The sequence below is a fragment of the Macadamia integrifolia genome, chromosome 13 (assembly GCF_013358625.1).
Source record: "Macadamia integrifolia cultivar HAES 741 chromosome 13, SCU_Mint_v3, whole genome shotgun sequence".
Taxonomy (NCBI): domain Eukaryota; kingdom Viridiplantae; phylum Streptophyta; class Magnoliopsida; order Proteales; family Proteaceae; genus Macadamia; species Macadamia integrifolia.
In genome coordinates this window covers 1362950-1377923 of record NC_056569.1, presented here as the reverse complement: position 1 = coordinate 1377923, position 14974 = coordinate 1362950, and the positions used below count along the sequence as shown (strand labels likewise).

General features: G+C 35.3%; 2 protein-coding genes across 3 annotated transcripts; one reads left to right on the top strand and one right to left on the bottom strand.

Moving 5' to 3' along the window:
* Positions 1-1636: 1636 nt before the first annotated feature.
* Positions 1637-2974, bottom strand: LOC122059830 (transcription factor MYB26-like). Of its 2 annotated transcripts, XM_042622866.1 has the most exons (4): positions 2749-2974; positions 2521-2650; positions 2374-2419; positions 1637-2283 (listed from the first exon to the last, which is right to left on the bottom strand). In XM_042622866.1, exons 1-4 carry the CDS (start codon positions 2876-2878, stop codon positions 1723-1725), a joined length of 867 nt encoding a protein of 288 aa, XP_042478800.1. In that variant the 5' UTR covers positions 2879-2974; the 3' UTR covers positions 1637-1722. The 2 variants fall into 2 exon arrangements, with proteins under 2 accessions (XP_042478800.1, XP_042478799.1); XM_042622865.1 differs by having other exon boundaries at positions 1637-2419; positions 2749-2971.
* Positions 2975-11218: 8244 nt separating this feature from the next.
* On the top strand, positions 11219-14045 carry LOC122059429 (peptidyl-prolyl cis-trans isomerase FKBP13, chloroplastic-like). The gene is made up of 5 exons (XM_042622207.1): positions 11219-11624; positions 12821-12913; positions 13369-13429; positions 13524-13592; positions 13714-14045. The coding sequence occupies exons 1-5, from the start codon at positions 11265-11267 to the stop codon at positions 13776-13778; spliced, it is 648 nt and encodes a 215-aa protein (XP_042478141.1). The 5' UTR covers positions 11219-11264; the 3' UTR covers positions 13779-14045.
* Positions 14046-14974: the final 929 nt, after the last annotated feature.

The following is a 14974-nucleotide window of genomic DNA, read 5'->3' as shown; positions in this document are numbered from 1 at the left end:
AATAGCTTAGGGTCATTGTAGTCATTCTACATTTCAATTTGATTAATTAGGAAAAACTAGAATTTTTTTTTTGGGTCAAGAGACCCTCTTAGTCTTCGGAGCAAGTTACATGTATCGATTTATTTATTTATTTATTTATTTTTTGGAAAAATAATACTAATTGGTCATTGTGTAGCTCTTACTCCTAGACACAAGAACATGCTAACTTACTGCCCTACCCCTTGTGAAAAAAGAAATGCTTTCCATGTTGAGGCTCTTGTGCGTGTTCTTATTGCCTCCCATGCTAGTGTATGGGCCATATGATCAGGTAACGATCTTTTGCTTCTTTTTTTTTTTCCCTTGATGAGAATATATGTTTCGGTATTGATGTATCCATATCGGTATTGTATATTAATACAAATCAGTTGGAATCATATCAAGCTGGTATTATGTAATTTCAAAACTACTGAACCACTTTTTGTCTGATTCACCCAATCTGTATTGATATGATATCAAGATAGGGCTCAGGCTTAGCTGATTCTGTCGAGGATTGGTCCATACATGCGTTGGAGTTTATTTGTAAGTAAATGATAGTATTCTCCCAAAATTAATTAAAACTACATTTCTAATTTGTGATTGAACTATAAGACCCCTATTTACAACAATAACTCAGCCTTATCCCAATTAAATGGGGTCGGCTATATGGATCTTTGAACTATAAGACCCTATTTGCTTGATGAGAAAAAAATTAGAGGAAAAAAAAATTTAGAATAAAGGGATGAAATATTTCTAATATTTTCTATAAAAAAAATTCTAAAAATCAAAGTTGTTTGTTTGCATAATGAGGTAAAATAAGAGACAACATGCATTAACTGCTTTCTTCGTCTTTCTTTAAAGTCCTGACATATTCAGTAGGATTTAAGTCCCTAGTTTGTGGATATGACATCTATTTTCTCTCTCCTCATTTAATAGATGCCATATTCACTGACCAGGGACGTTCACATACATTCACTTACGTGAAGATTCACCGCTCTTGATTTTGTGATAAAGGTATAAATATTAATTATAGGGCGACAAAACACTACCTAATGGTGCTAGTATACACCAATGCCTAAGGGCCAATGAGAGGGCGTGCCACAAGCATCTTCAACGCATGACATCATGGTCTTTTTACACCCACTATATCTTGCGGGAAGTACATGCTATGGGGTAATATTCTTTCTTCACTTAATTATACTATTAATTTATTTTCCCACCTCACTTTTTACTATCATTTTCTTTCACTGTCTTTGTTACACTTTGATCTTATTTCATATGGGGTTCATGATTCTTCCTTTCTTACCCCGGCAAAACAAACGGAGCCTTAGGTTTCAATGGCTAACAATTATTTGGGACGGGGGAGGTTAGCATTTTCGAAGTACCCCATTGATCTTTGAGAATTGAGATGCTTAACTAGACTCAAGCTGGAGCTTGTGGCTGTGTCGCTGCCACTGACGGCACTTACCTTGTCAAAATATGTCAATGGAAGACTTGTCCAATCTTCTGAATTTCTTGGCCATGCAATGAGTGCCTGGGGAAGAAGCGATACAGAGGAGAAAATCTTTTTTCGTTCTGTTGCATAGAGAGAGAGAGAGAGAGAGAGAGAGAGAGATTCCCATCCATGGAAATTAATTTTTGGAATGCATGGTCAGCCTCACTCAATAAAGTAGAAAAAAACTCCAACAAAATACAGAAAATTAAGACCTAACAATCCCATGCAAGTTGATCCATAGAGCTCATAGTACTGCAATACATCCCACAAGACATCATTGAGGACTCCACAAAGTCAAGATCAAAGTTAGAGCTGTTGAATGAAGAACTGCTTCCTTGTATGTTCTGACCACCACTCTTCACTTCATTGGTTTCAATGAACTCATCAACTTCATATTCCTCCTGGCCTTTCTCCTCTGGCTGCAGTTGTTTTGTCTGATCTTCCTGCCTTGGAGGACCCAATGGTTCAACAACACCAGCAGTACCCCACATAAGACTGTCATCTAAAAATCCAAGCTCAGATGGAATTATCAAAGAGGAGGAGCTGGGGTTTTGGTATGCATAGGTGGGAATGGTCATGGATTCATGCAATAATGGAGGAGGAGGAGGAGGAGGAGGAGGGGGCAATGTGATAAAAGGTGGGTTTGTGTTTTTTCGTTCATCTTTCATCTGTGAACTACTTACAGAGAAAATTGAAGAAGTGGGTTCTCGGTAGACATGAAAACTATTGAAGAAAGCCTTGCTATTGTCTTTGTTATTGTTACTGGTTATACTCTGATGAGAGGAAAGGAGATTGTGAGTTTTTGGATCCAACCCTTGTGCAATCAGCTTTTTCTTAATGCATGAGTTCCAAAAGTTCTTCACCTCATTATCTGTTCTCCCGGGTAGATGCTTAGCTATCTGAGCCCATCTGTGAAAAATAAAAGGAAATGAAGTCCTCTAATGAGAAAATGGGAATTAAATGCTACGAAATGATAATCTGATTTAGGATTTTGAAGAATTCACACAAACCTGTTGCCTAGAATTCTATGGACATCAATGATGATTCTTTCTTCTTGTTCAGAAAAAGAACCCCTCTTCAGGTCTGGTCTCAGGTAGTTAATCCATCTCAATCTGCAACTCTTTCCACACCTCTGCAATCCTGCAATAATTTCAAACCAAACCCCATTTTTAGAACTACAAAAAAATACAACAAAATAGAGATGATCAGAGGAGAGAGTCAGAATCTCAAGTCTTGACCTGCTAGTTTTGGAACAGAACTCCAACAACCATGGCCATAAGTGGTGATGTGTTTGAGGAGTTTCTCATCTTCTTCTGGAGACCATAGCCCTCTCTTAACTTTCTGTTTGCTGCAGCAGTGATGACCCATTTCAAACCACCACCTTAGCAACAGTGCAGCTTCTTTTCTTTATATACCCTTCTTCAATATAGAATTCTTAGAGGTGTTCCTCTAGATTTAACTATATGCACACAGACAGACAGACAGACATAGAGAGAGAGAGAGAGAGAGAGAGAGAGAGAGAGTACTAGTTGATAAAATGTGCTGGAATTCTAACTTAAGGTGCACTCATTATAGGACCACTAGCATCATGAGTGCTTTGATAACTTCCAGGCCTTGTCTTCAACCATTGCTTTCAATTCGATTATTAATTCTTTAATTTTAAATTCATAACCAATCAGGACACAGTACATGAACCTTCCAATAGCAGCATCCCTGGTCATTAACACATTGGAGAAAATCTATTCTACAAATACCCAAACCTTGTTTCTTATTTTTCAAGGAAATCTGTTTCGATAGATTTAATCAAACAATCTACATCTTACTTTTCCTTTTGAAAGAAAACAAAATTCTCACATTTTTTCCTAGCTGCTGGGGCCATATGACGCAGATTTTTTCTGTCTTGCAAAAGATGGCTCACCGTTTTCTGTTACATGACCCCACAATTGCTACCAACTGGAAATCTTAACCGTTTGATTTAACATTTTTTCTGATAATTAATTTTTATCAAGCCTGAGACCCCATGCACAAAATGTACGTAGATCAATAATTTATAATGTTGTATTTTTGGTTATGGGAGACCCATCTCTCTCTCTCTCTCTCTCAAAAATGGGAGACCCATCTCAAGGCATGCATAGAGAGTAATAGTATATTACTACCAAGAAATGACTTACGTAGACATGAGATGAACTGCATAAGGAAAGGTTAGTTTTTTACTTCCTTTTTACTTGGGAGGAGGAATGATTATATGGCCATTTAGAGCAAGGCCTAATCATTTCTTGCATATATATTCAACATCCAAAATCCCAAGGGCCTCTTAATTCCATGACTGTCTTCTTCTTTTCTCTCTCTCTCTAGAAAATAAGAATAAAAAACAATGCCAAAAAAAAGAAAAAAAGGAATTGCAAACACATATTGCATTCAAAGATTTACTTCGTAAGGCATGACTGCATATGCCTATGCTGAGAAAAAGATCTGCTTCATTATCAATGGAGAATAGAGTTACAATGACTTGTCCTCATATCTCTTTCAAATTGATTAGAGAGAAAGAATTCTCACTAAAAATATATGATAAAACTATTTACAGTTAATTTACAGAAACACCCATATCACCTTTAAAAATTTCTGGTGGGAACAGCTCTAACCATGGACCCTCTAGCTCATTGGGACCTCATCAATAACGATGTCGTAACGATCATTTGGAATCAACTCACTTATGCAAATGAGTGAATACGAGACATCATACACCCAATACTCCCAAACACACACAAAAAAGAAATGCAAAATGTTGAATATACTAGCTTTACGTTTTGTTTTCAGACATAAAAGGTAGACAATTAAAAAAAAAAATTAAATTAAATTAATCAAAATAAAGAAATCAAAATGGGTATGCCTATTCTTCACTCAACCGTTGCTTGTGTGTGTCAATTTCTTGGTGTCAACGTAGAGGAAGATGATTGGCAAATTGGGTCCATCTTCAGTCTTTAAATTCACCATTTCCACCTTTCCTTTTCCATTGAAAACAATTATATGTTTTGGTGTATCGTTGCAATAAAAACGTTTTCCTAATTCTGTTCTTCTACTCATTTCTCTCAAATAATTTATAAGGAAAGCTCCTAAAAGAAACTAATTTATTCCTTATGAAATTCTTTTCCTCCTCTACTTTTTGAAAATTTTCAATTTCCTAACTAGAGAACTTTTTTTTATGGAAAATTAAACAGTAAAACTAACTTAGATCAGCAATTACGCAGGATCTATATACTTGTCGTCTTGATGCCTGACATACCATTGAAAGTATCGAGTAGCAATAAAAGGAAAAGCTTCCAAGGTCATAGCCATCATAGCTGTCTGACTTTAGAAGATTAACAGATTCCAGGCAATCCAAGACAATCATAGCTTCACTGATACCTTCCTCTTGAATTAGTGACACAGAAAGAGAAACCCTTCAAGTCAGCTTCAAAGGCTGATCCACAAAGTCCTGACCTTTGCCTTGAGTTCTCTTGTATCTGTTTTAATCAAAATAGCACAGCATCTAGGCTTTTTAGATGGGATATGATGGCTTCCATCAATAACAATTACAAACCTATGGCTAATTATTTTGGTACATCATTCTCTTTTAAGTCTTTCAAGCCCAGTTGAGATAAGTGCATGGGTTCTGTATTTTGAATATAAATCTGGTTACATTATATGTGGAATGCATATGAGAGCTTTATCTGAGGTCCATTGATTAAACAGGTTTAGGATTTGGGATGGATTATTCCATGATCTGTGTTGGAAAACTAAAATGTTTATTGTATGCCAAATAGCATAAACCAGTAGTCAGCTTTTCAGAATCACCTTAGTTTTGTTCTTGCCTGAGAGGCAAGGGAGGTGGAATGCCTTCAAACTAAACCTTCCACTGAATAAGCATGAAGGTTTCAGTACCCTTAACCAGAGAAGAAAAATATAAAAATGGTTTCCTTCAGTATTTTGATAATTAAGCTATGTATTGTGATAGTATGAAGACAAAAAGGGGGAGGGGGGGGGACAACTTTAACTTTTTTTCAGACAAAGAGAAGAAAGACAACTTTACAGTTTGAGGGTCAAATCTCATGGATAAAGAGATTCTCTTATCACCATAGGTTTGACAGTAACTAATGGGTCTATGAAATAATACATTACAGCTTAAGCAATTATAATATTACTTATCATTAGCTCCAATAAAATTCTTTTTTAGTCTAAAATAAATTTGTTCATGCTAAATATCACATTGTAGCTAGGCTGTTCTCTCAACTTTCACTTGATCATATAGAAGTGATAAAAACTCAAAAGTCTAGCATATTCAACACAGTCCTACCTAACAGATCAATATTTAGGGCTGCATTTTACACACATTCATAAAAGTGATTCTCAAATTTCACATTTTTTGAAGTGATTCTATGCAAGAATCATTGATGAGCCCATCATCTTTTTAGCTGAAGCGGCTGGAATGCAGTGATTTATGGGAAGGACAAAAAGAGAAATATTACATACCCCACTTCACAAGGCTTTTCCTTTATACTCCCCCCTCCCCCTTTTTTTTTTAAGTACATGGATGCTTTCTTTATTCAAATTTATTGTTAGATGGAAAGTCTTTCTTTGAATTAAAAATGTAAGTCTTTCTTTGAATTAAAAATGTTTTAAAGTTTCAAGTCCATTTCCACTCATGGTTCATCATGTTATAACTTCATCTTTGTATCCTCCATTATTAAAATGAACCACATGTTTTAAAATTGGTAAAATTGCATTTTCAAAGAATTTTCCAAACTATGTACCTCAACATGGCAAAAATGATTAAGGTGAAACTTTCTTAGACATTAGATGATATGACATTGTCTATAAAATTTAATTATAACCTAAAATAGATGCCACATGGAAGGTTCCTTGATATTTGCCTTGTGGTCTATCAAGAAAACATTAGTTACACATTTTAATTTATAGGGTTTTGGAATTGCACCATGTAAGTTGTGAACCAACATGCTAAAAAGATCCAATATTACCAATGAATAAAATGGGGTGAAATTTCTTTAACAAAAAAAAAAGAAAAAAAAAAGAAAAAAGAATGAGGTGAAATTTGAAAATGAAAGGCATCTTCCCAACTTCAATCTCCTCATCCTTTCCAAAAAAATAAAAACAAAATATAAACCTTCTCCATTTCTCTTAATAAAATGTTTAAAACAGGTCTTCCAACAGCTCAAATGAGATCCCTATGGAAGCCCAAGAAATCACATCTCCATTGATTGGACAAGACAGTGACAGATAAATGTTTATCCTTAGGCAGTACAATGGGTTTTTCTCTTTTTTTTTTTTTTTTTTTTTTTTTTTCTTTTGGTAGAAAGTACAATGGGTATTACTTAGGAAGCTTGTCTAATTCAGGCTAGACTGGATGCTATATTCAAATCTCTCATTAACACCGTTGTTATTTTTTTTTATTTATTATAGGCTTCCTTAACCATTATCATCACATTCTAGGTGTCGCAAATCCATTGGTTGATGATGAATATGTTGATCATCTATGCTGCACTACTTAGAACATTGGAAAAAAAGAAGTGAACAATCATTAAGCAAGATGATCAATAAGTTATGGTGGACCATTAATTACATCCTTCACCTTGAAAGGAGAAAGACCCATTAAGGATGATGTACCACAAGTGCATCAAATCAATCCCTTCCAAACAGTAAGAAATGAAAACAAACTCTACCGACAGTTACATGATTATCGTCCTTTTATTTTATATTGAAAAGCTTCCTTATATTTTCAATGTCAAAGCCCAACAAACTTGATTATGCCCACTTGTCAAGTTAACAATCTGAAATGACTCCTTTTAGGCCCCTACACCTCTCTCTCTCTCTCTCTCTCTCTCTCTCTCATGTGTATATTTGAAGCCTAGTATACCCCGCTGTACACGGAAAGAAATAAAGATCACAAGTTCAGAAATTACTAACTTTTCTTGTCTGTTCTCTTAATTAAATGATGATGGTCAATCCAGTTTGCATGCCTCAAAGGCTAAAGGTAACTTGAGGAGTTTTCTTTCTATTAAGAATGTCCTTACTCCTTACCCATATAGTTTTTTTTTTGGTAAAATTACCTATATAGTTAGTGTACACATTTTCTGCTTTCTTCTTAATTATTTAATGTCTTAATCTATTTCTTATCTTTTCTTACTCAAAAGGTTTCTTCTTATGCATCTTAATATGCATGCTTTGGGACCATTGTCTGTACTAATAATCACTACACTCATTATAGGTAACAGTATCCATATTTCATCAAAATTAGGGAACATGTTATGATGTTCAAAGGAGCATGCATTATCAATAATGTAAGCCTAATCCTGTATTAAGTGAATCATTTTATATGCAAACTTGATTGAAAGCTCATATGTACACGTAAAATTTGGCTTTTTAATCACTTACAATTTGATTAGGCATGGTGGTGTTAGATTGTAATAAAGGTATAATGGAATAATGCTACATTTGGGTTGATGATGTTAGTTAGTGGGGTGCCCTTCGTTGACGCATATGTCAACCTCAATTATGTAATTTTTTTATCCAATAAATGTGAAATTATGTCTTAATAGAGATACTAAACATGAATATTGGATTCAAACTTTATGTTAGAAAGAAAGGAGAATTTGAGAATAAAATATAAGAGAAAACAATTTATTATTTTAATAAAGATAATAGCAAATCTTTCAATATATTTATGCCCAAATAAGAATACTTGGTAATTGTTTAGACTTCTTGATTATCTTGTCCTTCAAGATATGGCATGGTTGACAATAACTTACATTTGTTTGACGACATCAAAACAATAAGCTATTCTAGAATGCAAAATATCAAAAATAGTTTCATCTTTGACTACGGCTTTATAAAAAATAGTTGATTCAACATGTAAATTATTTCAATCAATGTAATGATAGTCAATTTTAATATATTTTAGCTTGTCATTAACAAATAACAATGTTGAAAATACGGTCCGCAAAGCATATTTTTATGTTTACGTTCGCAAACTATATGTATCATTTGATCATCTCAAAATCAGAGATCTTTACACTTTAATTGTTTTCATCAATACGGACAAAAATACGTTTCTTTGATGTTGAAGTAATTAGAAACTTAACTAAGATAATGACTTTTAAAGGGTAAAGCGGTAGATTTTTAAGTTATAAATTGAAAATTTCCTGTTGTGCTTTTGAAGGATATATATATATATATATTTATTTATTGAAAACTTTTGAAAGATATCCAGACCTCGGTTAAACTTCATCAGGAATATTCTTTTCTTGTTCATATCTTATCAAGCAGGAAAAAAAAAATCTGCTCAAATGATCCATCTGTTTACGCATAACCTAAAGAGTAGGATAAGATTTAGGCTTATCATTTTGGGTTTTGAAAGTTATTACTCCTTTATATGCTTTTGTCTTTCTTAAATGAAGGTTTATTTTCCCCCAACCCACTTCCCTCCCCACATTGACACACACATATATCACTCAACTAATTGGTTTATCAATATATATATATATATATATATATATGATGTTTTTGATTTCCATGTTCCTTGTAGAATAATTATACCTCGGAAGACCCACAGTAGACCCCTTCAAACCTAGTTTCTTGTTTAGTCACGTTAACCTCTTGCCTAGGGCAAAAAAAAATCCACCAGTACTGATGACTTGACTTTTATGTGATTATGATTCCTTATCATCCTTCTTGATAGTATTACAAAAGATTTTTTTTTTCTTCTCCTTTTTACAATTCATGATTCTAACTAAATTGTCTTTAAGCCGAATCATTATCCTGATCGGTTTTGTTCACACTAGCACTCTTTTGGACAGAATCAAATTCAAACCGAATTTCTAGAATCGAATCAATTCACTTTAAATTCTCACCCATCAGCTTTGTCCCTAATTTTATCATTCAATCACTCCTTCAGTTAATTTAGAAGTCCTTAAGTCTACTCAAATCAAATGTGCATCAGTAGAATCTGGTTTCAAGTTTAAACCATAGACAACAATACAATTGCTGCTTAATAAAAGAAATAAAGCATCTATCTCCATATTCTAAATCTTGAGTTAAGCAAGTTCATAGACAAACATATAAATGTAAAATAGAATTAAAGTTTAGTAATATAGATGTAACGAGGTATCAAGTAGCCACAGCCAGAGAGTGAAGAGGAGGAGGAGACGATGGAGAGAAGAGAGGAAAGGAGAGAACCAAAATTACAAAAGTTAATTCTATTGCTGAGAATTTCCTAACGCTACCACTGTGAGCCCAGTGGATCCAAGTGGGGTCCATTACCCCTATAAGATCATAACTTAACAATGGACAAAGCCAAGTTTAGCCAACAACACATACCAAGTTTGTCAAAGGCTTCATATGTATCATATTGTCATAAACATAATATGAGAGTCGTCACACATTGTTTATTGTTATAGCCTTCCTATTTTAAGTCTCATATTCTTTAGGTAGAGCTAACCTCATTCACATCATTAATTACCCTTCATAGACGACCGAGGCCAATGGGAGCATACACTGAGGCATCCAACATGGGATGAAATGGTCATTTCATTGCCCCTGTCTCTGGCGCATAACCAGAAAAAGAAAGCTGCCTAGATGTGAGGCCTCCTGCGTCAAGCAGGAGGGCACGTGAATTCATCACCCCATCTCTTGTGAAATAAAAAACTTCATTCATATGTTGATAACTCTGCGCGTATTCTAATTGGTCCTTGCACTGCTGGTGGCCCGGGAACCAAGCAATGGTTTCTTGCCCTTCTTTATATTCGTATTTTAGATCTACCTTCTTCTTATCTTTCGTACAGTTCATTTGGCTCAACAACCAATTTTTACTCTTCTTGCATGAATTTTAGTTAACATTTTCATACAAAAAAAAAAAAAAAAAAACGAAATAGAATTGCAATGTTTTATTTACGTCAGTTGCTTTCTCTTATGATATAGTATTCCAAATCTCCAATGGTTTAGACAGTATTAGAGTTGACAGGAAGTTTAGCACATTCCTTTTGAACCTAAGATATCAATTAATTTTGAGTATAAATCACGGATTGAGCGCAGTAATCACCAAGATCCCAGATCCCAATTGACAGTGGGGCCACCACCCTTACTGCAGCTGCCTTCTTCCTCCGGAAGAAGGCTAGAGGGTGTGCATCTATCCAGGACCTTACCTAAAATCACTTCTCCTGGTCGACATCCATGTTGGGTTGGGCTTTGCCTCAAGCCTTTTTCCAATGCTTCCTTCTCAGGTTTATTAGTTTCACAAGAAGTGAACACAGCACAAACAAACAGAAACAAACGAAAAGTGGTCAATCCGACTCGGCCGATCCCTATTTTGGAAAGTAGGGTTAGGGCAGTTTCATATTTGATTCCAAACCTATTTCTATTCGGACTGATTCGACTACCAATTCCGATCTTTGAAACTTTGGTCACACTCAAACCCATGTCTGAAATTTCGCATAACCCAATGAAAAGGGAGAAAATGGAATCAGGGGCTATGGCCCAGCTGCAGAGTTAATATAAGAGAAACCATTTGTCCCTCCTTTAATATGGTAAGTCATAAGTAGTAACAGTGATTTTCTTGAGAACCCTGATTGGACCTGAACCGATAGCCCGGCCCAACCATCCTTTGAACCCATTAGATATAGTCATCCACTAGGGAATCTCACATCCTTAAAAGATTAGAGTGGAGGCTTATCCATCCATTTTTGAAAAATACTGGTTAGAGGAGATGAGCGCCTCAGCATTAGCTCTGGGCTCTTTCTCCTCCCTAAAGCTTAACAAAACCATCAAGACAGCAGAAGCAACAACCACAACCATCTCAGTTAACCAAAACAACCATAAGAGACTTCCTCCTCCTCCTCCTCCTCCTCCTCCTCAGCTACCACTGCAAGAGAAGGAAAGGTCAGTAGTATTGGGAAGGAGAGAAGCAATTGGGTTTGGCTTCTGTTTGGGAATCATTGAGGGTTTTGTACAGAAATCTGAAGCTGCAGAGGCACAATGTGAACTTACTACCACTCCTTCCGGCCTCGCCTACTGCGATCAAGTCATTGGGACAGGTCCTGAGGCTTCCAAAGGTCAGCTTATTAAGGTAATCCCAACTCTAATATCTTTCCTTCAAATAAAGATGAAATCAGAACTGTCTGAACAAGAAGAATTCAAAGATTGGATGGTGTCAAATTAGCAAATGGAGACACTTCAGATGATAAATCTATAGAATACCAGAATTCAAACTCTTCTCAAATGCAATCTTCTCAACCGTTATAGAGTTGAAACTGTTTTATTGGTGAAGCCTCGTAAGAAATACTGGTGATTTGTCAATGGGTGTAGGGGGCAGAGCCCCAATTGAAATTTTTGAGTCTTGTACTTGGGGGCATTTTTGTATTTTGGGGGATTAGAATTTCTCTACATTGTAACGCATCAAAACACTATATATATAGTGTTGATCTCATAAAGAGTTGTGGACGTAGCCCATCTTGGGTGATTCACTTAAATGTGTGTCTATCCTTTGAAGTAACTATGCGATTTTCTTTTTCACCTGGTTGTTCTATTGCCTAGTTAATTCCTAACACAAACTTCTCAAATAATTTTCACTTCATTCAAATTTCCTAAGGCTATGTTTGGTTGTAAAGAGAATTAAAGGGTAAGGAAGTGAAATTTTCATATTTAAAAAAAAAAATATTTATATCATTATCCTATATGATTTTAATATTAACTTCAAATCATTCCATATTTGGTTATAAAATTTTACTTTACTTTGCATTCAAAACCTTTTGCTATAATATGTAAAATATATCATTACCAAATATGGTTAAAAGAATTAAGTAATTTATACAATCTATGTAACCATTACCCATGTGATTTTAATATTAACTTCAAATCATTCCATATTTGGTTATAAAATTTCAGTTTACTTTACATTCAAAACCCTTTGCTATAATATATAAATAAAAATTACATGTAAAATATATCATTACTATATATGGTTAAAACAATTAAGTAATTTATTCAATCATATGGGTAATGATATAAACATTTCTTTATAAAGTATGAAAATTTCACTTTCCTTCCTTTTAAATTCCCATTGCAAGCAAACAAAGCCTAAACTAAATACAAACCCGTCTATACAATCTACTACTGTTGATGTCCAACAAACACCTCGTTTTTTCCTTTGGATAGTTTCATGCATTATAGTGTTTCAGGTTCTAAAACTGAGATAAAACTTTGCCCTTCTTTGGTATTCTTTTCTTGATCATTACTTGGTTGTATCAATTAATAAAATTGCAGGCACATTACTTAGGGAAGCTGGATAATGGAAAGGTCTTTGATAGCAGCTACAACCGTGGAAAGCCTCTAACTTTTCGCATTGGTGTTGGTGAGGTATGCCTATCCGTCCAAAACATGAAATTTAGAAGGGAAGGAGAAGCAACCCAAGAAAGTTCTATTCAAGGGGTTTTCCAAATTTCACTTCCGCTATCTTTAACAACACCCTAATATTTCTTCTTGGCCGTGGGAATGCGAATGGATGCACTATTGTCATTAAAAAAAAAAAAAAAAAAAAAAAAAAAAAAGGGTCTGTTCAAGGTTCTGTTATCACATCCGCCGTATCGGTATCACTGGTACCCAATACTGATACCAATAGCGGTGCAGTGTATCAATCTGTACTGAGTGTAGAATGGTCCAAATTTTTTTTCCCTTGTCCAAATGAGGGTAAAATCGTCTGACACAATAAGTTTTGAGTAATGGTAAGACACTAAGACTCTTAAGACAAAAGCAAGAGATCTCATGCTTTCTGAAGTCTGAACTAATTCTCTTTGTCTCCACAAATAATGCAGGTCATAAAAGGTTGGGACCAGGGGATTCTAGGTGGTGATGGAATCCCACCCATGCTTGCTGGTATGGAATCTTATATTTATTTCACAATTGGATCTTATATTAAGTGCAAAGCATTTACAGTTTCAGCTATACCTCTGTATCACAAATGTTTCAGGGGGGAAACGTACCCTTAAGATTCCTCCAGAACTTGGATATGGCATGAGAGGGGCAGGATGCAGAGGAGGTAAGCTTTCCCCATTGATTAAAAGTTTTAATGAATCAACTGTAACCTGTTCAAAAAGAAGATAAAAAGATGTATTTTGAGCTTCTAATATGTTTCTCATTAGCCGCCTTCCATGGTGCAGGTTCTTGTATCATTCCGCCAGACTCAGTTCTTCTGTTTGATGTGGAGTTCATAGGAAAGACATAAGGACACATAATAATCATTTTTTTTTTCTTGGGTGGCGTTGATTGTACACAGCATGCAATCAGGTGGAGAATACAAATGGAATCCCAAAAGTTTATTGCCTATATGAAGAAGATAGAATTTTCCTCCCAACCAGATCAAAAACAGGGACAAGAAGAATTAAAGATTTTGGTGAGCATGTAAGAAAAAGCACTTTGGGCAGCATGGCTTACGCCATGAATTTACTTCATCATTAATTAAGATAACAAACTCTAGGAGTTTTCTTCCAAATCTCAACTCATTCATTGTTTAGGTTTTCCTTGTCTGCAAGCGGAATTCTAAGTTGCACTTGCAAGTAGATAATAAGTTAACAACTAACTTACAGAAGACAAAAAAATGACAGTTTTATTTCTTCTTAGTTCTCTCTGTAATGCAAGTTTCAGTAGTTGTCTCAACAACCAGAAATGAGTTCGAAATCATGTGAAAAATGAGAGTAGAAACCATTGTTTCTAATGCTCTGCATAGAAAGTTAGAAGACAAAAGGAAAGTAGCATACAGTGTTTACTCGTGAATGCCTTGAGGGAGAGATGTCTTAATCAACTGGGCTAAATTTTCCATTTAAAGGGTCATTATCCAATTCTGGTCCCACCTATAGGGGTTCCTTGGAGGGGTGAGTTTGGAGATGGTCCTAACCTTCAGCATTTTTCACACTAAGTGGCTGCCCTCAAGACTCGAACCTGGGCATTTGCCCTGGCAGCCTGAGCCTTTTACCATTATGTCAACCATTGAGCCCATCCCAATTCTCACCATGAGGCAATTCCTTCTATCGTTGCACTTGTGGCATGCTCATTCAATCCAAGAGAAAGGAATTAGTCCCTTCTTCGGTTACTTGCCAAATCAGTTTTCAGTATAGTAAATGAGACGGCAAAAAGATAAACAAGATTCTGATACAATCCTGGGGTAAGTAAATCAACAGCGGACCACACCCCCAACCCACCCCCAAAAAAAAAGAAGAAGAAGCAACACATAGTACCAAATTGTCCTGAATTATATTTCACAACATGTCTCAAGTCCTGAGTTATTGATTACAATGATAGAGATAACAGACTAGAAGCGGAAAGAAAACCAAAGGAGTGGAAGCATTTCCACACATTTTCCACTGATCAGAGGAAATATCTTTATATGGTCAGCAAGTAACAAAGACTGAGCTAAGGAGAGTG

What these genes read in the sequence shown, in the direction of transcription:
- LOC122059830 (XM_042622865.1), bottom strand. Translation starts at nt 2,878, where the DNA reads ATGGGTCATCACTGCTGCAGCAAACAGAAAGTTAAGAGAGGGCTATGG. An exon ending in TTCTGTTCCAAAACTAGCAG is followed by an intron (nt 2,651 to 2,748) that starts GTCAAGACTTGA and finishes AAATTATTGCAG; the next exon opens with GATTGCAGAGGTGTGGAAAG. An exon ending in CATAGAATTCTAGGCAACAG is followed by an intron (nt 2,420 to 2,520) that starts GTTTGTGTGAAT and finishes TATTTTTCACAG; the next exon opens with ATGGGCTCAGATAGCTAAGC.
- LOC122059429 (XM_042622207.1), top strand. Translation starts at nt 11,265, where the DNA reads ATGAGCGCCTCAGCATTAGCTCTGGGCTCTTTCTCCTCCCTAAAGCTT. An exon ending in CCAAAGGTCAGCTTATTAAG is followed by an intron (nt 11,625 to 12,820) that starts GTAATCCCAACT and finishes ATAAAATTGCAG; the next exon opens with GCACATTACTTAGGGAAGCT. An exon ending in TTCGCATTGGTGTTGGTGAG is followed by an intron (nt 12,914 to 13,368) that starts GTATGCCTATCC and finishes CAAATAATGCAG; the next exon opens with GTCATAAAAGGTTGGGACCA.